The sequence below is a fragment of the Portunus trituberculatus genome, chromosome 47 (assembly GCF_017591435.1).
Source record: "Portunus trituberculatus isolate SZX2019 chromosome 47, ASM1759143v1, whole genome shotgun sequence".
Classification (NCBI taxonomy): domain Eukaryota; kingdom Metazoa; phylum Arthropoda; class Malacostraca; order Decapoda; family Portunidae; genus Portunus; species Portunus trituberculatus.
Genome location: NC_059301.1, coordinates 24998250 through 25020749, shown reverse-complemented (window position 1 = coordinate 25020749; position 22500 = coordinate 24998250). Strand labels below are relative to the sequence as shown.

General features: G+C 44.1%; 1 protein-coding gene across 3 annotated transcripts in view; it reads left to right on the top strand.

Moving 5' to 3' along the window:
• Positions 1-22500, top strand: part of LOC123520860 — a 1438509-nt gene that overhangs the window by 62799 nt on the left and 1353210 nt on the right. For 2 of the 3 annotated variants that reach the window (XM_045283505.1, XM_045283504.1), the window contains one exon: positions 21132-21641. The exons of the other annotated variant lie outside the window; for it this stretch is intronic. In XM_045283505.1, the coding sequence (XP_045139440.1) occupies positions 21132-21641 (510 nt within the window). The remainder of the gene's footprint in view (positions 1-21131; positions 21642-22500) is intronic. 3 annotated transcript variants of the gene reach the window in all.

The window sequence follows — 22500 nt, the reverse complement described above, 5'->3', positions numbered from 1 at the left end:
CCTATAATGTTAAAGGGAAAGCCTAGATGGGAAGAGGTGTTGTTTAAGGAAGCCCTGGCTCGTAATAGTGTTGGAAACGTGTATGGAATAATACAGTCTAGAATTATGAAGCTACAGTGCGTCGACTTGGCTCTGACGTTTAAGACTCTATATCGCATTGCTGCTGGGGATCACAGGAATAGTGTGGGAAGAGAATGAAAGTTTGTCCACCTCAGTAAGTATTGCCGAGAAATTTGAGGCGTTTAGCATCTGATAAAAGTTTTAATGTAAATGCTTTTTCTGGGAATATGAAGTGTTTGGCTTGTAGCAGAAACGGTTGACGATTATTATGTTGCGTGTGTTAGAGATTTACTAGAATATCGACGATGCTTCAGTCTCCGCGTCTATAAATATTGCTGAGGGAACTAAGGTGATTAGCTTTTAACAATAAAAACACATACTCCAGGAAGTCCAGATGCTGAGTCTGTAACAGCAACAGTCTGCAATTACTATTACATTGTGTTCGAGCTTTTCTGGAAAATCTGCAGAGGTTCAGTGTGATACTTGTGTTTACTGCCCGCAACAAACAACTGTGAGGGACGCACCGTGCCTTGCAGTTAATTTAATCAACTCTGAGGCAGAAGTTCAAACTGTGGCGGGTCAGTGCCAGTCAGGTGGGTGAGGTTTTGGCCACACGCTTCCCGCCGCACGATGATATATTGTGTGTTTGTGTCAGGAGCAGCAGCAGCAGCAACAAAAACAAGAGCAGCTTGGACCACATGCCACGCAGGCCACAACGGGACCCGAAACTGCCGCCGTAGTGGATTATATTTAACAACTGGATTTTACGGAAAGGTCATGCGCTGTCACGGTGAGGGATGGTGTGTGGGTGATTCGGTGGGTGGGTGGGTGAGTTAAAGTGAGGATGGATGGATGGGTGGGTGTGTTTTATGGATATTATAATCTTTTTATGTATTTATTCTATTTCCTGTTTTTTCATTAATACTATTAGTTATTTTATTTATCTATTCATTGTTTTTTTTATGCGGGCTGGAGGTCTAGATATATAAATGAGTTATCTGCATTTTCTTTATCTAATTATTAAAAAGGATAAGTAACACCAGATGACAGGAATGTGTGTGTGTGTGTGTGTGTGTGTGTGTGTGTGTGTGTGTGTGTGTGTGTGTCCATCTGCCAGTCAGCATGTTAGGAAGCATCAAACATTACTGCTACACAAGTGGTGGATTTGAAGAGGGAAATACACAAAGACAAAGCAGTGTTCCAGATTTAAATTTTTCAGACGACACAAGTGAAGGAAAACGGTACCTTCATTATTTCAGAAGCATCATGTCTGTGTTGGGCGATTCACGAATGACGGAAAGACGTAAATAAGCAACAAAAAGCAGTTCTCACGTTATCATTTCAATTACAACCTCACCATTAAGTCCATCATCGTACTGAATATCCCACACATAAACGCCAAGGGGAATTACACAAAGCCGCCCAAAATAACTTCACGCCAGTATGTCAATGAACACTGCCACTTCTGCGAACAATATTGTGGCGAAGCGGGTCATCTTGCACTTTCCCCCACGCCTCGACTCTGTTACTTCTTGTTTCCGCAGCGCAAGTTGGACCTCAAGGGAAAAAGGTTCATAGACAGGAGAGAAGACAAGCTAGATATCCAGTAGCAGCAGGCATCGTGCGCGCTCCAGCCTGAGTGAGGAGGGCTTTCAGGGGTTTATTTCCCAGTGAAAAGCGCGGATTAACTGTATTGTGGCCGCCAGAATCTGTCTTTTAATGTTTATAAGCTTCATTGTAACGGTAATTTGTATCTTTCTTCTAATTTTCTCTCTCTCTCTCTCTCTCTCTCTCTCTCTCTCTCTCTCTCTCTCTCTCACACACACACACACACACACACACAATGATATAAAGAAACAGCCATAAACTTACTGATTCGATAACTTTTAACGTATAAACTCTCTTATTTACTTGTCACAACTTCCGTTCTCCTTCTCTCTTACGCGGTTACCAAACTTGTAATGTGTGTCCTCTCCTGGGATGGACACGCCTCTGGCTACACGGTTTGGGCGCGGTGCTGCCACGTATAAAGGTGATGTATCGTGTTAGAAGTGCGAACTTGATAGAAGGAAGATGTGAAGATGTTAAGCTTTACGTCATGTCGAGAGGGAGAGTTATAACCGGCAGTGGTGGGGTGGTTTTGGTTGTAGTGATGCCATCTTGCTTTAAGAGGCTTTGGGTGTGCATAAGGTGGTGAGGGCGTTAGCAGAGGTGATGGTGAATGGTGAAGCTGTCACGTTCCCTGTGGTGGTAGTAGCTGTGGTGGCGTGGCCTGGGGTGATGGGGAGGAGAGGAAGTAAGGGCAGGGAGGGGTGGGGTGGGCTGCAGACAGCTTGGACAGCCGCCTGCTCTAAGTGGCTTCAGTTACACCGAAAATCCATCAACCTACATTACGGCCAGGTATAAAACTCCTTGGGCCGCTGTAGCCTTCGTCAGGAGCTCCAGAAGGGCGATGTTCCGTGCTTAGGAGAGGAGAGGAACGCCCTTGCAAGCCGTTACGAGTGGCTCTGTAAGTCCTCCTCTTTATATAATAGTATATTTTCCGGTCCAGAGAATTGCCAGAGCATTGAACCATGATCTTTTTACATTAAACTCGTGGGACAGGGAAAAGAACTTTGCATATATCACTTGTGGTGGCCATTAAAGGAGATATCGTTCTGGTGGAGGAGATTAGAAGGCGAGGAGGATCCGTGTGTATAATAATGACTCACACCACACTCATAATACATTCGCTTTTTTTCCTTCTCACTCCCTCCTCTACGCTTCATAATCTTCTTCCTCTCTCCTCCCATTTTTCCTCCTCGACACCTTAGTTATTCATCACTATTTCCTGCATTTCTCTCTTCCACTCTTTTCCAATCTTCTCTTTCTCCTCTTTCTCAACATTATCGTCATATTTCTCGCCCACCTTTTAATTCACTCACAACTCCACCTTCCTTCTCGTCATCGTATTCCATTCGTTTAGTCTTCACAGAAACCAGAGTTATAGAGGCGCGCTGAAAAAAATTAGGTCCTGGGACGAGAAACGCGCTTGCAAAGACAGGAGGAGGAGGAATATGCATCAGCGACCGCGATACACACACAGAGAGAGAGAGAGAGAGAGAGAGAGAGAGAGAGAGAGAGAGAGAGAGCGTCTGAGTCTTCCTGGTATATTGAAGTGAGACGTGAAATGGAAAAAGTAAACATCAGCCAATTTCTTTTTCTGGCTTTACACGGGAGACTGCGCTGTTTGAATGCGCCGCTTCTGAGACCAAGAACAACCCTCCAGCCAGCCAGCCAGCCAGCCAGCCACTCTGCCTCTGGGTGTGCATCGCCTGTGTGCCTTTCCTCCTCCTCCTCATCTTTTCTCTCTCTCTCTCTCTCTCTCTCTCTCTCTCTCTCTCTCTCTCTCTCTCTCTCTCTCTCGCGCGCTGTTTTCCTAAAGGTTCCTGCGGGCGGTTCCTGCGTAATGAATCAACTTCGTGCGAAATGACTGATGATTTTAGCCGCTGGTTCTAATTATTGGGTTCCTTCTCATGTAATTACGATGCGTGAGTTGAACCTTAGTCACAAAAAACGGATTCACTTCTTTCTGTATGAGTGTGTGTGTGTGTGTGTGTGTGTGTGTGTGTGTGTGTGTGTGTGTGTGTGTGTGTGTATGAGTGGATACCTCTTTGTTGTCATTGTTTTCGTTATCATCAATGCCTTTAGATCTTCATATATCTCATTTTTTGAGGTGGAGGCACAATAAGAGAGACTTTCTTCCTGCACTTTTTTCCCCTTCTCTATTGTCGCATTTGCTACTCCTTAACCCATTCAATACCATGACGCGTTTCCATATTCATCCAGCTTAGTATTTGGTGATTTCATACAGCTTCAGAAACTCATGTGATGGATTGAAATAGTAAAAACTCTGGCCATTAATCTTCTAACCTCCAGAGACCCTTTCTAACGTCAATAAAATGGTCTTATCGTACCCAGACCTCAAAGTTAAAATATGATCCAGTACAGAAGGGGATAATAACCACAGATAAATTACCCCAAATGAACCATAGAATTAGAACACGGATTCTTATTATATATTACTTGGTAGAATGCATGGCTTGATTTTAAACCATTTGTACACTCTCAGTCTTAATTCTCTTCTTGCTACCTTAAATTCCTGCAGTTCGGCGTGTTTCGTATAGTAGTGAACCAAAAAAGTGTATCTTCCCGTCTCATCTTAGACAGAGAAGGAATTAAGAATGTACAGGTGTAGGTTCAAACGACGCACTGCAGGGCAAAACAAGATGTGACAATCCTGATCTTTGTTCCGTGTTGCTCTCAAGCTATATAGTCATTGAGTGTGCGCTCTTCGCTGAGAGAGAGAGAGAGAGAGAGAGAGAGAGAGAGAGAGAGAGAGAGAGAGAGAGAGAGAGAGAGAGAGAGAGAGAGAATAATGAAAGAATTGCGGGTGAGAATAGAAAAGAAGAGAGGATGATGAGAAGACAAAAGAAAAGTATTGAAAGAGTACTTAAAATTCAGAGAGAGAGAGAGAGAGAGAGAGAGAGAGAGAGAGAGACTTGTGACGACGACGTTGATGATGATGGTGCTGATGAAATATGTGTGTGTGTGTGTGTGTGTGTGTGTGTGTGTGTGTGTGTGTGTGTGTGAGAGAGAGAGAGAGAGAGAGAGAGAGAGAGAGAGAGAGAGAGAGAGAGAGAGAGAGAGAGAGAGAAAAGAAGATAGAAAAGGGAGGAAAAAAAAAAGAGCATAGCGATTAATGAAGAAGACGGGAGAAGGTGGTGGATAGATCAGTATCACCATGACCACCTCAGAGAGAGAAAGAGACAACGCGCGATGAGAGGAGAGATAAAGGCAGATGAATCGAACAATAGGCGACTAGGAATGACTCGAAAAAAAAAATATGAAAAAAAGAAAAGAAAAATGGAATATTCTGATGATAAACACAAGTACCTGAATGAAAAAGCTGAATATATGGAGAAAGGATGGTAGATAGGGAGGGAAGGTGGATGAGAATGGGTAGGTACCGGGGGGAAGGGGAGGGTGCGGGGAAGGGAAGGGAAGGAAAGGAAGGGAGGGAGGGGAAGCCAGGACAGGGAAAGGGATGCCAAAGTCATTTTCCATTAAGAGACGAGTCCTGTGCTGCCTTTGTCCGGCGATGATTCGTAAAAGTTCTTTGTGTGTGTGTGTGTGTGTGTGTGTGTGTGTGTGTGTGTGTGTGTGTGTGTGTGTGTGTGTGTGTGTGTGTGTGTGTGTGTGTGTGTGTGTGTGTGTGAGAGAGAGAGAGAGAGAGAGAGAGAGAGAGAGAGAGAGAGAGAGAGAAAGAGAGAACACTTAGTTACCCAAAACAAATAGCGGTAAATTCCACGAAGGAAATAAAATAAACAGCAGAAAAAAAAAAAAATAAAGACATTCCCTTAAACTCAATCAGACTAAATACAAGATTTCAAAGGGATGAAAAAAAAAAAGGGAAGAGAAATTACATAGTGAATTGGAAACAGAAAATGCAAACAAAGCATGATTAACGAACGAGCGGGAGCGAAAACAAAACCTTTGCAATTAAGAGGCAAAAATTCAGAGAGAGACAATTAAGGACGAATTGGTAATTAGACTTAACACAATGACAAACAGAGAGAGAGAGAGAGAGAGAGAGAGAGAGAGAGAGAGAGAGAGATTAGAAACGGAACGAAAAATGAGAAAATACCGAATAATGAGCAGTTGTGAGTGATATTTCTCTTTGTGTAATTATCTTTCTTTCTCTCTCTTTTTTTCATTACTTTTCTTATCACGTGACGCTGAGGTGAGAGTTAATGCAGACAAAGAGAGTGTCACAGGATGCAATGGAGACGGAGGGAGAGGGAGAGGGAGAGTGGGAGAGAGAGAGAGAGAGAAAGAAGCAAAAAGTGAGATGCAGTGTGCTGTACGTGAGAGAGAGAGAGAGAGAGAGAGAGAGAGAGAGAGAGAGAGAGAGAGAGAGAGAGAGAGAGGTGGGGTGGAGGTGGGGAGCGTTTGGAGAAGAGACATACAGACAGATTGAAAATAAAGACTATTTCCATACACGCACTGAACAGACAAACAGACAGACAGACAGACAGACAGACAGGTAGACAGACAACCTGAAAGACAGACGTACACTAACTTCCCTCCTACCATGCAAAAAAAAAAAAAGACAATGAAAAAAACGAAAAAATAAATAAAACTGAAAAAATATAAAAAAAAGACGAAAGAAAAGAAATTGATTAAAAGAAAGAATGGAATTAATAAGGAAGGAAAAATATAAGTGTAAATAAAATAGTCAGAAAAAGACAAAAGAAAGAAGGCAAAAGAAAGAAAATGAAAAGGATGAAACATAATTTTCTCAGGAACTTATCTCGTGAAAAGGAAGTTGCAAGGAGGAAGAAAAGATGGAAGACAAGCAATAGAAAGAATAATAAAGAAGAAATATATAGAGAAGAGCAGAGTCTTTATAATAGATGGTTGGAGAGAGAGAGAGAGAGAGAGAGAGAGAGAGAGAGAGAGAGAGAGAGAGAGAGAATAGATAAAAGATGAAAATAATCCAAGAAAAATAAATGTGTCGTTTTAATGGTAAATTTCTGCCTTACGAAAGAGGAATTCCTTAAATGCAATTAGAAAAAAAAAATAAGAAAGCCAAGAAAGAAATACCTTCTACACTTGACAAAAAAAAAAAAAAAAAAATAAAAATGACCTGTGAAATTGCACCAACAGTAATAATAGCAAATTAAGAAAGAGAGAGAAAAAAAAAATAATAACAATAATAGTGACCATTAAAATCAAAAGAGGGGAAAAGAAAATCTTGAAGAATGAAAAAAAAACAAAGAAGACAAAGGCGAGGGAATATAATCAAAGGAAATAAAGATAAGAATATATGGAGCACAAACATGCAAAACAAAAAAAGAAGAAAAGAAAAAAAGAAAATATATAATTGGAGCAGCTTCATGGGAGGTATCAGAGAGAGAGAGAGAGAGAGAGAGAGAGAGAGAGAGAGTAAGGGTGGGCAGGGGAGGGGTGTTATCAGGTGGGGTATCAATATAGTGCTTTAATGAGTCACGATAAATAAAGGCTTTAGGGTCGCCGGTCACGCTTCGAACCGCGTGTGGCGAACCCCTTATGTGGCGACGGCGGCGGCGGCGGAGGCGGAGACGGAGGAGGAGGAGGAGAAGAGGAGGAGGAGAAAGACGAAGAAGAAGAATTAGAAAAATAGTAGAAGACGGCTGGTGTGTGGCAATTGTAGTGATGGTAGTGGCCAGAGTAGAGCAAATGTGGTGGTTGTAGTAGTAGTAGTAGTAGTAGTTGTTATTGTAGTAGTAGTAGTGGTAAAAGTAGTAGTTGTTGTCGTGGTTGTTGCATTGTAGTAGGCGACAATGCTGCCTCATATGACAGCAGCACACCTAGCAGCCAAGTTTACGTCGGCCGCTTTCATGTGTTGCTGATGGAGAAAAATCAGAAACACGGAAACTTTTCTCTGGTAGGAAAATCATCGCGGAAAAGCGGGAAAGCAGGCGAGCGGGCTGGAGGAATGGTAGGAGGGAGTAAGGGAGGAAGAGGCGGGAGGGAGGGAAGGAGAGGCGGGCGGGTGGATGGGCGGGCTAGCAGGACTCGAGGGAGAAGTTATGAAAGGCGGCCAGAGTTTTGTTGCCGCTTGATTGTTTGCGGCCACTTGGGTCCGTCCTGCATTGAGGAGTTTGCGTTATTATCGTCAGTCTTTTTTTTCTACTTTTTCTTCTTCCATCTGTATCCATCTATCTATGTCTATCAATCTATCGAGCCATCTATCTATCTATTATTCTGTTTGGTGTGTCGCTGTGACTCGTTTCCTCAGTGTCTGTCAGTATATGTGTCAGTTTGTCTGTTCGTCTGTCTAGCTGTCCTGTCTGTCTTTCAATGGGCCACTCTATCTGTCAGTTTTTATTTCTTGTTTCTGTGTCTGCTTGTCGTTCTTACTTTTGATAGGTCGAGAGGTCAATTTCTCTCTCTCTCTCTCTCTCTCTCTCTCTCTCTCTCTCTCTCTCTCTCTCTCTCTCTCTCTCTCTCTCTCTCTCTCTCTCTCTCTCTCGTAAAGACAACACATACCACTAAACACTTTCACGCTTAAATTTCATCCTTACTTGAAATCAGAGGAGAGAATATTCCAATACATTTGACCTTCTTTACCTTCTTCCTCTCCTTTCACCCTCACCCCAACCTTCCTTCCAGCGTTTCGTCTTCCACCAACTGCTCCATCCTATATTCCATTTTCCTTTCGTGTGCCTTTGAAACTTTAATTCTTCTAATGCATCTTTTCCATCTGTTTGGCCATCTATGTCATGAGATTTTACCTGAAGCACGTCAGTGGGATGGCGTGCCGCGCGTGGGCAGACTAGAAGATTATATTCATTCTCTCTCTCTCTCTCTCTCTCTCTCTCTCTCTCTCTCTCTCTCTCTCTCTCTCTCTCTCTCTCTCTCTCTCTCTCTCTCGTCCTTTGATGCAGAACCGTGGCGTAAATGTTATTTTTTAAGTTATATAATCAGGCTTAAAGAAACCCTAAATTATATGGCGAAACCTGGCAGGAATGAGCAATGGTTTGGCTAGAGAGTCTGGACTAGAAGTTTACCACGCCCTGAATGCTCGCCACGGCGCCCACACCTTGCCATTAATGTTTGTATAAAGGTTTTTGATTATTTTTTTCCTCTCTCTCTCTCTCTCTCTCTCTCTCTCTCTGTGTGTGTGCTGTGTTGAACGAGCCTTAGTAATTCATATTCACCTACTACATTTCTTACTATTTATTTTTTTTCTAGCTTTGCAATATCTGAGGTGTCTTGTCTCTGCAGTGTGCTGTAAGACTCTTATTGTACCCTTTCATATGCAACAATACAAGTTTTTTTTTTCCTTTTGCTTATCTATTTATATTTTTGGTATACATTATTGTTGTACGAATATTTTCATACTCTTTGTGACTTTTTATATACATTACATTATTTTTTTTTATTTTGCATTATTAATTCCTACAGTTCTAGCGATCCCTGGATCTACTTGTATATTCTTTCTCTTGTCTTTTAATCTATTTACACTATCTCAGGTGTCCTCTGTCTGCTATCTATGTATAATATGAGATAAGTAGCTTTATATTTTTAGTAGTGCTCGTATCTCTTTATATTTATGTCTATTGCTTTGTTCTTTCTCTTAAACTGTACATTTGTCTCACTTATCTTTGTCTGGTTATGTATTGTATTTGTATTTGTAGCTTTCAAACACTTTCAGAAAAGTTTATATCCTGCGTCTGTCTTTTTTTTTCATTTCTTCTTAAACTATCATTTTGTTTCATTTGTCTTCTTTCGCTTTGTACTTTATTTGTCATTAGATCGGTTGTCTTTTTCAGTTTATGTATTGTATTTGTCAAACTTTTTTTTTCTTTCTTTTTTCTTTATTTCTAGTAGTGTTGATATCCCCCAACGCTTTGTCTCTTTTCATCTTTCTTAAGCTATCATTATTCCATTGGCCTTCTCCGTTTATGTGCTTTATTTGTCATTATCTTGGGTGTCTTTCTCCTGCTTATGCATTTTATTTTCGAGCAATTTCTTTTATTTCCTTAGTAATGCTCATTTCCACCAACATTTTGTCTCTTTTCATCTTACTTAGCTCAGCATTATATCTGTTGTCTTCTCTGCTTATATACATTATCGTCGCAGCTTTGTCTTTACCTTTTGTATTGCATTTGTCAAACTATTTTTTTTTAGTAAACTTTATATCTCTCACTTTTCTTAATTCATCTTTTTTTAGACCATCATTATTTTTCATTTGTCTTCTCTGTTTCTCTGCATTAGCTTAGTGTTATTTTCTACATATATGTGTTATGTCCTAAACATTTCTTCTTTCTTCTGTTTTCAGTAATAATCATATCCCTTCACAAACTTTCGTTTCATCTAGCTTTTTCTTTTTCCTTTTTTGCTTACCTACTTTACCTGTCAAACATTTTCTCAAGCCCTCAGTGATGCGTATACTCATAATCTCCCATATCTCGTCTTTTTCCTGCCTGTGCGAAACAAAAACACACGCCTGCATCCAGCGAGGCGAGGTGAGCCGGTCCGCCGAATACATCGTCCAAAAAATATCAAAATATGTTGGTCCATCAGAATCATAAAATATAATATTAACGCATTTTTCTCCCCTTGATTTTTGGGAAGAATTCAGATTTTTTTTTTTTTCATTTTTTATTTATCCTTTTTTTTGTTCTCAGGATCCTGATTGACAAAGTGCAAATGTAAAATTCCGCATAATATGATGCGAGTACATAGGTATTCTGTTTTAAGAGAGCCTGTGTTTATGTGCCTGATTCTCCTCGCCTTTTAACTGACGCTGCCTGGAGGGACGAGGGAAGAGGGTGTAGCTGGCTGATTGTCTAACTTAAAGCTACACAGGTCACCGGGTTTTACTTTGAGATGCCTCCACACACACACACACACACACACACACACACACACACACACACACACACACACACACACACACACACACACACACACACACACACACACACACACACACAATGCGGGGAGGAGTGGAGGAGACGAGGAAGGGAAGGGCATGAAGGGCGGGAGGATGAATCGTACTCCCTGCTCTGGACTGGTATGGCGGCGTGTCTATGGCAGTGATAAAGCATGTGGACGTGACACCCATTAACTTTAACCGCTTTAACACTGGCGCAGAAACAACCATCACCACCACCGCCACCGGCACCACCACCACCACCACCACCACCACCACCACCACCACCACCACCACTACAACCACTCCCATGCACCGTACAGCGAACATTGTGGCAGCGGTGACGTGCGGTGTTTATGAAACGCCTGTGCATGTGTGTGTGTGTGTGTGTGTGTGTGTGTGTGCCATTCTTTATGCTGTCCATCCCTTCAGCGTGAATCCCTTGCATCGCTCTCACCCTGCTGCTGCTGCTGCTGGTGCTGCTGCTGCTGCCGCCGCTGCTGCTGGGTGACGGATGGCTGCACTGCATACCTCGAGGTGGTGGCGTGTGGTGTGTGTGTGTGTGTGTGTGTGTGTGTGTATCCTTGTGTCATGGTGATGGGGACGGCAGCGTGGAGGCGTTACTCTCTCTCTCTCTCTCTCTCTCTCTCTCTCTCTCTCTCTCTCTCTGCCACCACGCCAAGAGGACCTCCAGACAAAGGTTCATTCTCACCGGCGCGTGACGAACCCAATAGTTGGGAGGGAAAGCATGAGAGGCGCGGGAGAAGACAAGAAGGAGAGAGAGAGAGAGAGAGAGAGAGAGAGAGAGAGAGAGAGAGAGAGAGAGAGAGAGAGAGAGAGAGAGAGAGGAGGAAGAACTGGGAGAGTGGAGAGGGAGGAGAGAGAGGGAGATGGAGAGTGTGGGAGTGTGGGAGAGTGAGTTTGGGTGAGCTGGGAAGTAAAGGGAGGAAGGGGAGGGAAGATTTGAGGGCGAAGCTGTTAAGGGCACGGACAGGAAAAAGACTTAGTGTGTAGCATCTTGTAGCATCTTTATGAAGTGAGAGAGAATGCAAGAAATAGTGTTGTACGTGTAGGAAACCAGAGAGAGAGAGAGAGAGAGAGAGAGAGAGAGAGAGAGAGAGAGAGAGAGAGAGAGAGAGAGAGAGAGAGAGGGGAATTTAAGGGAACACTGTGAGAGGGAGACTGAGAGATATAGAGTAGTCCTGTAAGAGAGATAAATGGGACTAGAGAGAGAGAGAGAGAGAGAGAGAGAGAGAGAGAGAGAGAGAGAGAGAGAGAGAGAGAGAGAGAGAGAGAGAGAGACATATTATACAGACAAAGACCGGAAAGGAATTACAAACTAAGAGCTTAATAAATGAGAGAGAGAGAGAGAGAGAGAGAGAGAGAGAGAGAGAGAGAGAGAGAGAGAGAGAGGAGTGGAGAAAAAGTAAAAGAGAGGGAAAGTGAAGGAGAGGGAGACAGAGAAAGGGAGAGAGAAAAAAGAGGATATTGAGGAGAAAAAGTGGAGGTGGCCGTCAAGGATGGGAAGGCACGGCATGATCTCTCTCTCTCTCTCTCTCTCTCTCTCTCTCTCTCTCTCTCTCTCTCTCTCTCTCTCTCTCAACCCTGATCTCTCTTTATTGACCAAAAAATTAAGTTACAATGTGTAACTTTTTACCACACGGTTCAACATCATCGGTATATTGCCACACACACACACACACACACACACACACACACACACACACACACACACACACACACACACACACACACTTACACACACTCTAAATTTGCAAACCCAGACTGAGCTACACCACACACCACAACAATGAAAATGACCAGAATATCACCACCTTGGACATCATCTATTCTTATTACATGCAATAATCTTAAAATTAGGGAGAGATTCAAGGATTTGCTCATACAAGAATCAAAATCACTTCGCAAAGTTTTTTTTTTTCTATTTGATTGCAGACTGTCTTCATAAGCGTTTGGTGTTTTTAGTGGTTTCATTCTAATGCAGAGAGGCAAGTTATTGGAGAAGTTTAAAAAAATGTATTAGTATCTTCAATATTCATAGTTATATGTTTAAAAATATTGGTCTAGGTTGAAAGATGGTAGTTGCAGCTATTCTTACATCATGCACGATTGTAGTAGTGTAATGTTATTAAATTACACGCGCACTATGCATGCACTGCTGTTCTGCATCAATTTTCAGCGCCATATAACTTGCCAGAGTATGCCATGTCCTCATTAGAAATTATTACACCATGTAACACGGGGAGATATCACATTATTTTATTTCACCATATTTCATCACACATTAACACCTTGCATCACTGTTCATGACCACACTATGCTACTAATTTGAATAACCACACGTTATGACACCTCACACACACATCACTACCCTTGTTTCACGCGTTACTACGTTTGCACTTCATCACACACACACACACACACACACACACACACACACACACACACACACACACACACACACACACACACACACACACACACACACACACACACACACACACACACCACTACCTCACATCAATACACATTACCAGATGACATTCCCTCCTTAATGCAAGAGCTAACCAGTATTCTCAATCAACCATCCGTTTCTCCAGTAAATTCTGAACTCCCTTCCTGCACCCGTATTCTCTTCTTCCTATGACATTTATCCTTTCAAGAGGATTTCAAGACACTCATTCTCTTTTAATTGATTATTCTATCAGATATCACTTTAGGAGGTGACATTTGAGTGGGCCTTTTTTACACTTTTTTTTTTTTTTCATTCCGCTAGACCAGTGAACCACTTACATAATACGACAATAACACTTCACCGTACATAACCAAAATCATACCACATTACAATACGCACATCACGAAAACACTCACGCGACCACCATAAACTTACACCACACTAAAGAAAACCCACACCCACTTTTCACCATCCAAACACGTCATTGAAACAGAACACAAAAAATTCTGATAAGGGAAGATTTTCTGTTCACGAGACACACGTAAGAGACCTGAGGAGCTGGAGGAAGGAGAGGCGCTTCGTGGGTACAGAGTGAGAGGAAGGGAATAAAGGGCTGTGGGTATAGGGAGGAGCGGAGATAAGGGAGAGGGGTATGAGGAGAAGGAGGAGCTCAGGAGTAGAATTCGTGAGGTGTGGGGTGTGTGGAGGACAAGTGAAGGAGGAAAAGGAGTGTCTTGAATAGTTATTAGTGACGTGATCTGGTAATAGCTCTGACTCCTTTGTTTTGGAGGAGGTAGTTGAGGTGGTGGTGATGGTGCTGCTGGAGGAGGAGGAGGAGAAGGAGCATCAGAAGGAGGAAAAAAGAAACAGAAGAAACGTGGGAAGGAGAAGGATAAATACTGCTTAAAATTAATCAACTGCTGTTTCTTCCTTGCATTTTTTTTTTTTACCATTCTTCTTTATTCACCCTAACCTAACCTGACCTGACCTAACCTTTGCAATGACCCAGCAGCCACCATCGAAACCGACCGGTCATCAACCTTAACACACACACACACACACACACACACACACACACACACACACACACACACACACACACACACACACACACACACACACACACACACACACACACACACACACACACACACACACACACACACACACACACACACACACACACACACACACACACACTCCAGCACTCCAGCACGTCCCTCACAGTACTTTTGTGAAAACTTTTTTGTGCCGCGTTTCGTTCGTTCACAAGAGTCCCGGGAAAGATGTACGCACACAAACATGGACGTGCACACAAGCTGATGTGTACACACCCTCATGCACACGAACAAAGTAAAAACAAGTCGAATACAAACTGGAAGCAACCCCAAAAAAGATACCCCGAGAAAATAAAGGAAGATATTTTTTCGCAAATATTTACCAACTTTACTGGCCATGCATAAAGAGAGAGAGAGAGAGAGAGAGAGAGAGAGAGAGAGAGAGAGAGAGAGAGAGAGAGAGAGAGAGAGAGAGAGCAAATAAGAAAGAGTTCTTGATGAGGAGGAGTCGAGAGGTCAGACAGGGAGGAGGAGCCGGAGGAGAAAGGGAGCGAGGGAGGGAAGGAGAGAGGGAGTGGGAAGTGGGGACATGGAGGAAAGGTTGGGATCGAGAGAAAGAAAATGAGAGAGAGAGAGAGAGAGAGAGAGAGAGAGAGAGAGAGAGAGAGAGAGAGAGAGAGAGAGAGAGACGGACAGGCAGTAAGGCAGACAGACAGACAGACCAGCAGATAGACAGACAGACATAAAGATTCATACAAGGACAAAAAGCAAGCAGAAAAATACACACGAGAGAGAGAGAGAGAGAGAGAGAGAGAGAGAGAGAGAGAGAGAGAGAGAGAGAGAGAGAGAGAGAGAGAGAGAAGGAAGAAGCAAGCTTGGGGGAGGAAGGTCAAGGTGGCAGGGGCGTAGCCATGCTGTGAGGTGACGCTTGCCCACCTACCCTACCTACACACACACACACACACACACACACACACACACACACACACACACACACACACACACACACACACACACACACACACACACCACCCAACAATCACATTCTTCCACTGCTCTGCCTCATCAGCCACCTTCTTCATTACAGGGAGCAAAATACACACATTCCTTCAATAAATCATACATCCACCACATGATTTCCGGATCCAACCAAGTAACATACACCACCATCTTCACCCACGCCACCCACGCTACTCTCTGCTCACCATCACCAGCATCACCAACATCACCACCACCAGTACGAGTTTATTCACTTACACCGTTCATTTCTACACCAAAGCAACTTACATGAGGAGTTATCACAGCGACAGATAACTTTGACTTCTATAAACTTTCACTGCCAATAATTCTTCTCTCTTCTCTCTCTCATATAAACACTGCCAGCACATCAGGGACACGTGTACCCTACCTACTCTGATGCACCCTGCCACTCTTCCTCCCTTCCTCCCTACCAACCTGCTGGAGCATTAACGAGACAAGGGACGAAAAAAAAAAAAAGAGGGAGAGAAAAAAAATAGGGACTGAACGTGGATGGAAGGAAAGAACGGAAATATTTAAGGTTACTCCGCTTTGCTTTAATTGGGCATTTTAGACTGGAATTTAAGTTTTTTTATTTTCTTTTCTTTTTTCTGTCTTGTTACGTGAGTCCTCGTGCTTCTCTTAACTACTTTTTTTTTTTTTTCGTCTGACATTTCCTCACCTAAGGCTTTTTATTACAGTTTCCTTCCGTCCTTTTTCACTCATTCCGTTATTGTCGCTTCTCCTTCCTTCTCTCTCTCTCTCTCTCTCTCTCTCTCTCTCTCTCTCTCTCTCTCTCTCTCTCTCTCTCTTTCTCTTTCTTTTTCTCCTTTTCCTTCTTCTTCGTTTAAAATCTTTACGCTCACTCTTTCCCTCCCTCTCTTTCTCTCTTTCTGTTATTAATTTCATGTTATTCTACCTTCTCCTGTCTTTGGTTTTTATTCCATTACTTTATTTTTCTCCCTCTGCATCCCTTCTTTCTGTCTCCTGCGTCTTTGCCAAACCCTTACTCTTTATATTCTCTTCCTTCATCTCCTCATCAGCCTTCTTCTCTCCCTTTTACTTTTTCTCTATTTTTTCCCTTTCCTTCCAGCATTCATGTTTACTCCATTTCCTTCTCCCTTGTACTTTTTCCCTCTTTCTCCTTGTCTTTCGTCATCTATTAAAAAAAATCCTTATTCTTTACTCTGTTCCTTCACCCAATTTCTTTCATTTCCTTAGCTTTTACCTCCCTTTTGTTATTGTCTCTATTATTCCCCTGTATTTCTCTCTCTCTCTCTCTCTCTCTCTCTCTCTCTCTCTCTCTCTCTCTCTCTCTCTCTCTCTCTCTCTCTCCGTTGTCTTTTCTCCCTCTTCCCTCCTCTGCATTAATTTTCTCCTCCTCTCTCCCCCACTCTCCTTCCCTCTCATTGTCACCCTCAATCCCCAAGAAACAGGTGTCACGCATCTTAATTTCCCGGCTCTCTCTCTCTCTCTCTCTCTCTCTCTCTCTCTCTCTCTCTCTCTCTCTCTCTCTCTCTCTCTCTCTCTCTCTGGGTCTCTTGTTCCGTACTTCCCTGGTTCATGGTTCACTGCTTTGTTTCTCTCTCTCTCTCTCTCTCTCTCTCTCTCTCTCTCTCTCTCTCTCTCTCTTTTTTTTTTTACTCTTTCATATTTCCCTTCTTTGTTAAATGTTTGCTTTATTTAAGTTTCATTAAGTTTCAATTATAGTTATCAGTGTGTTTATTTGTTTTGTATTTTGTAGTCCAGTCTTTGTTCATGTTCGTCTGTCCGTCTGTCTGTATGTCTTTGTGTCTTTCTCTTTCTGTCTGTCTGTCTATATGTGTGCAACTGGCTGTCTTTCTGTATATCTCTCTCTCTCTCTCTCTCTCTCTCTCTCTCTCTCTCTCTCTCTCTCTCTCTCTCTCTCTCTCTCTCTCTCTCTCTCTCTCTCTCTCTCTCTCTCTCACGCACACGCTAATCAACGCCCTCAGCAAACACACTGTTCCCTTTTGGCGCGCTCACCAGTACTGCTTTTGACTCGAGGCAAAGGAAAAATGGGTAATGAAGACAAGAGACTGACAGCCGCAAGGATAAAAAGTCAAGGAAAAGAAGATAACAGAGGGATGTGTGGCAGATACCCTATTTACTCTATGGGATAATTCAATGGGATCAGAGTATATGTGTAACCGATGCGAGTAGATTCTAGCGTGAAAAGTATTTGTATATGTTTCTTAACTCTTGTGTAGTTCTCTTGTATCGTTCTCTCACTGCCTCTCCCCCATCTCTCTCTCTCTCTCTCTCTCTCTCTCTCTCTCTCTCTCTCTCTCTCTCTCTCTCTCTCGGCCAGCAAACTTAAATAACAATTATCTTGTTGTTACTTATAATTTTCCTCCGTTTAGCTCTCTCTCTCTCTCTCTCTCTCTCTCTCTCTCTCTCTCTCTCTCTCTCTCTCTCTCTCTCTACTAATCATTATTTTTACTCCGATGATATATGCTCTGCTTGCTAGTATTTATTCTGCCGCTGCTGAGTCAAGGTAAGCATTCTCTCCCTCGCCACCAGTCGCCTCCTTCCCTCCCTTGCCCTCCCAACACAGCACAGGCTCATGGTGGTGACTAGCTACTCTTCTCCACCCCTCCCCCCATCGCTCCTCTTCTGGGTGGTGGTGTTCCTCTTCTTTGCTCCTCCACTCGTTGCCTCCTGCGCTTCCTCTGCACTAATATAGCAAGTTTCCTCGCCCAAGCCATTAGTTTCTGACGCCGCAGCCCAGTTCCCATTATCCCCCTTCACTCTGCTGCCTCCTCGATTAGTCCCACTCACACGCTCTACATATACTCCTCCTCCTCCTCCTCCTCCTCCTCCTCCTCCTCCTCCTCCTCCTCCTCCTCCTCCTCCTCCTCCTATTCGTACTGTTCCTACTCCTCCTTCGCTAACTGCCGTAGACTGTTTAATCTCTTTATCCTGGCTACTCAAACATCCGATCCTTGACTCTCTCTCTCTCTCTCTCTCTCTCTCTCTCTCTCTCTCTCTCTCTCTCTCTCTGTTCTTTTGTGTGTTTGCTTGTGTTTATATACAATTTCAATCTTCTGTCTTATTTTCATGTCTTTTCTGGTTTTCATTTTCTGTAATTCGGTCTCTCTCTCTCTCTCTCTCTCTCTCTCTCTCTCTCTCTCTCTCTCTCTCTCTCTCTCTCTCTCATGTTTTTTGTGTTTGCTTGTGCTTATATATATTTTTCAATCTTCTGTCTTATGTCTTATTTTATTTTCCATAATTAGGTCTCTCTGCTCTCTCTCTCTCTCTCTCTCTCTCTCTCTCTCTCTCTCTCTCTCTCCCCCCTTTATCTGTACATCTCCCGCCGCCGCCGCCGCGCCTCTGCCCGCTCCCTACTCGTCCACTCTTGTGAGGACCGGTTATGGTTCCTACGTGAGATGGCTCGTTTCAGCTTTATAATACAACTCACATTATTTTTTCTTCTCGCCAAAGTTCCTCTTCTTCCTCCTCTACCTACTTCTCCTCTTCCTCCTGGGTAGTTTTGTTTGGGTGTGCGGTTTTCTTTCATTTTCTATTTCTTAGTTTAATTCATTGAAGTTTACTCTTTTTAATTATTGTTTTGTTTTCGATTCATGTGCTAATTTTTTGTTATTGTGTGTGTGTGTGTGTGTGTGTGTGTGTGTGTGTGTGTGTGTGTGTGTGTGTCTCTCTCTCTCTCTCTCTCTCTCTCTCTCTCTCTCTCTCTCTCTCTCTCTCTCTCTCTCTCTCTCTCTCTCTCTCTCTCTCTCTCTCTAGCATCTCATTTCTGCACCAATCAAGGGTTCAACTACTCAATGTTTACACCACCACGTACCCTCGTCTTCCTCCTCCTCCTCCTCCTCCTCCTCCTCCTCCTCCTCCTCCACCACCTCCTTGTAGTGCTCTTGTAACGCTCCCTCCACCACTCCGGGGCCGCGGCGTAGCACAAGGCTGCCTAATATGTTCCCCGGTACTTACCTGTCCCCACCTGGCCAAGTATATGGAGGGAAATCATTTCTCCGATAGTAATTGTCCTCCTCTTATGGATTTGGCGGAGTGTGTGTGTGTGTGTGTGTGTGTGTGTGCTACATCTCCCTCTTTCTCTCTCTCTCTCTCTCTCTCTCTCTCTCTCTCTCTCTCGCTCTCGCTCTTGCTTGGTTCCGACGCGTTTATCTCTCTCTTCATCTGTTTATCTCGCCTTCTATCTGCCTCTCCGTCTTGTCTCGCATCTCGTTCTCTCTATTCCGCGAACTGACTAATGGACTCCGGCTGTCTGCTCTCTCACGATGTACCTGGTCCCGGGGAGGTAGAGGAGAGTAAACAGAGGTGTGTGTGTGTGTGTGTGTGTGTGTGTGTGTGTGTGTGTGTGTGTGTGTGTGTGTGTGTGTGTGTGTGTGTTTGTTGGGTGATACTGGCTTGGTTTCTCTGCTCTCTCTCTCTCTCTCTCTCTCTCTCTCTCTCTCTCTCTCTCTCTCTCTCTCTCTCTCTCTCTCTTCTCAAGATCTCAAAACTTTTCCTGTTCTTAACATTTGCATTTATTTTCCTATCTTATTTGTTTATTTATTTGCCTTCTGTTACGTGTTCCTTGTATTTCTTTCATCACTTCATCTCTATTATCTTTTGTCCCCTTTCACATCCCTTTCAACTCACCACATTTCTATTACTACTGCCTTTCCTTTATATCCTACCTCTTTTCTTGGTCTCTTCCTACTCCTCCTCCTCTATCTCTTCCCTTCCTTCCTTCCCTGAACCATATCTTCAGGTGAGTGGATTCAGCGTAACGTAGACATTTATCGTGCGGGCGTTGTTGATAATGTTTTTATGTCAACGCGAGCCGAAGCTGTCGAGGGCACCCCCACTGAGCCATATACAGCCGTCTCTTTTATGCATTAAACAGCTTCACCTCGAGCCAAACATGGAGGTGGCCTGATGTTCGTTAAATTTCTCTCTCTCTCTTTCTCTTTCTCTCTTATATCTTGGTCTGTATCAAAATTCATCGTTTAAGGAAGATGGAAGGGGAAAATGATAAAGGTGTTTTGATTGGTTTTGAGCCGCTTGGTACCCGTGGCAGGTGTTCCCGCGCCGTGCTCAGTCTTGTCAGGTAAGAACAGGTGTTTGTGCACTGGGTCTGCTCGGCTCTCCGCTGCTAATTACTGGTCCGGGATGATGCAGTGCTGACGGTGTTCCCGCGTCAGCCCTGCCCCGCGCCAGACTCGCCTTCTTCTCGCAGTGGTGTAAGAAAAATAGCTGACCGGCTACCTGCGCTTTGTGAACGGCCGTGGAGTCTGTACGTGCATGTTGCCAGCTTGAAAAAGGAGCTACAAGTAACCACTCCACCTTTTGTGTCTCCGGCAGCCACCAGCAACCTTCCTCCTCTTCCCACAGGCCCTCGCTCAGGTGTACCTTACCGCGCCTCACCTGGACTCGCCCCATCACCTTATGCGCCGCTGCGCTGACGTCACCGGAAGCACTTCATATCCAGAGACACACCAGACCTATACTTTGGGCGGCCAGCCTCGCCCCTGTCAGCGTAATGATGATTTACCTTAGATACGCCCTCTTACTCCCCGGGATTTATAGGTTTTAGTAGACATATGTAAGGGCGTGTGTGTGTGTATTTGGCGTCGTTGTGCGGCTAGATGCAGCGTGTGTTCCTCCCGCTGCCGCCACTCCCTCCCCCGGTTCCTCTTCATTTGGCGACACTGGCTGCATAGACCCGTCGGCAGCAGCAGCAGCAGCAGCAGCAGGAACAGCAGCTGCGCCTCCCTGTGGTGGTGTCTCTCAACATTCGCGGCACGCCACTCCCATGCCCTAACCCAGGTGACCCCACCGAGCCTCCTCTACCCTCACACCCGCTGCGCCGCCCCGCCCAGGTGTCAGGGGCCCCCCGCTGTGAACTGTATAGCTCGACCCTTAAAAGAAACCGGACCAATATCTTTCTTCCTTTTGCACTCCATCATCATCTGGAGGCTACTGATCTTGTGCTTTATCATCTAATGCTATAAGCGTAAGGTCTTTAATTTACCTGTAAGGAATGGATGATTGAGGTGTACCTTATCTTCCACAGGTGTGCTTGGAACTGGCTCCCTTCACCTGGCTGGCGGGGACGGTACTTTTGTCACCTTCCTTGCTTATGGTCATCACATCCAGGCCGCTGGTTCATTACCTGTCGATCACCGGGACCGTGAGCGAAACATGGAACAGATTACTCAGCAGAAAGGTGACAATAACAATGGCACTGGTTTTGGGAACAGACCAGGTCACACCCGCTGGCCGCCTACCAGTCAAGAGTTTCAGTTTTCCTCTCACGGGGACACGACTCGCCCCCACACGCCCCAAGCGGTGTGTCCATTGTTTGCACCGGCCGATAGAAATTATGGTGCCGCCCCGAAGACACCGGTGTACGGCCTAGCGTGTAGCGAGGGGAGGGGCGGCCTGATCCTAGAAGCAACCCACGTGTACACTGACCCCGGCAAATACCAGGTGGACGCACACTTCCTGGATGACCTGCTGGGGGTCGTTACGGGAAGGTGGGAGGCCCAGGTGGAGGTGGAGGAGCTGATGCAGGTGACCCTGGGTGAGTGTTGCAAGACTTGCTTAGTGTATGCAGTGGCCGGCACGCGGGGGTAAGAGGCCACTGGAGAGGGGAGGGGAGAGGCTCACATGATGATTGCCTCACCTGTTCCCCCTCCATTTCCCCACCAAACGCCTGTCCAGCACTCATATGCCATTGCGTCGTGTGCTTTCTCTTCTTAGTTGTAAAGACTTGATTAATTCTTATCATTCTGGCAAAAGTGATTAGTATTTATTCTTTATTCTACTTTTATTTCTTCTTCTTCTTATTATTATTATTATTATTATTATCATTCTTATCATTACCCTCATCATCATCATTAATGTTATGTGCACATATTGATGTTAGCACTATGGTTAATCACTTAAAGATCAATTTGAATTACATTTATTTTATACTGATAATATTCACAGATAAAAAGAAAATTTTCCTGTTAAGTTGTGTTTAAAAGAAAAAAAGATGTGTGTGTGTGTGTGTGTGTGTGTGTGTGTGTGTGTGTGTGTGTGTGTGTGTGTGTGTGTGTGCAAGATGTGTCTTTTTCTCACATATGTCCGCTTCCATTTTCTTGTGTTTTATATCACTCTATTTCTTCACCTATGGCTATATTCTTTGTTCCTCTCCTTTTCCTTCAATCCTTCTTTCCTTCATATTTCACCATTTTATGCCATCTCAATATCGAGCGCGTTTATGTGTGTGTGTGTGTGTGTGTGTGTGTGTGTGTGTGTGTGTGTGTGTGTGTGTGTGTGTGTGTGTGTGTGTGTGAGTCATCAAGGGTAGGGAGGGCACCAGTAAGTGACGGTCAAGAGGTGTGCAAGTGACGCTTGGTGACGCGGGAACCACCCAGCGCGATGTCTTCGTTGTC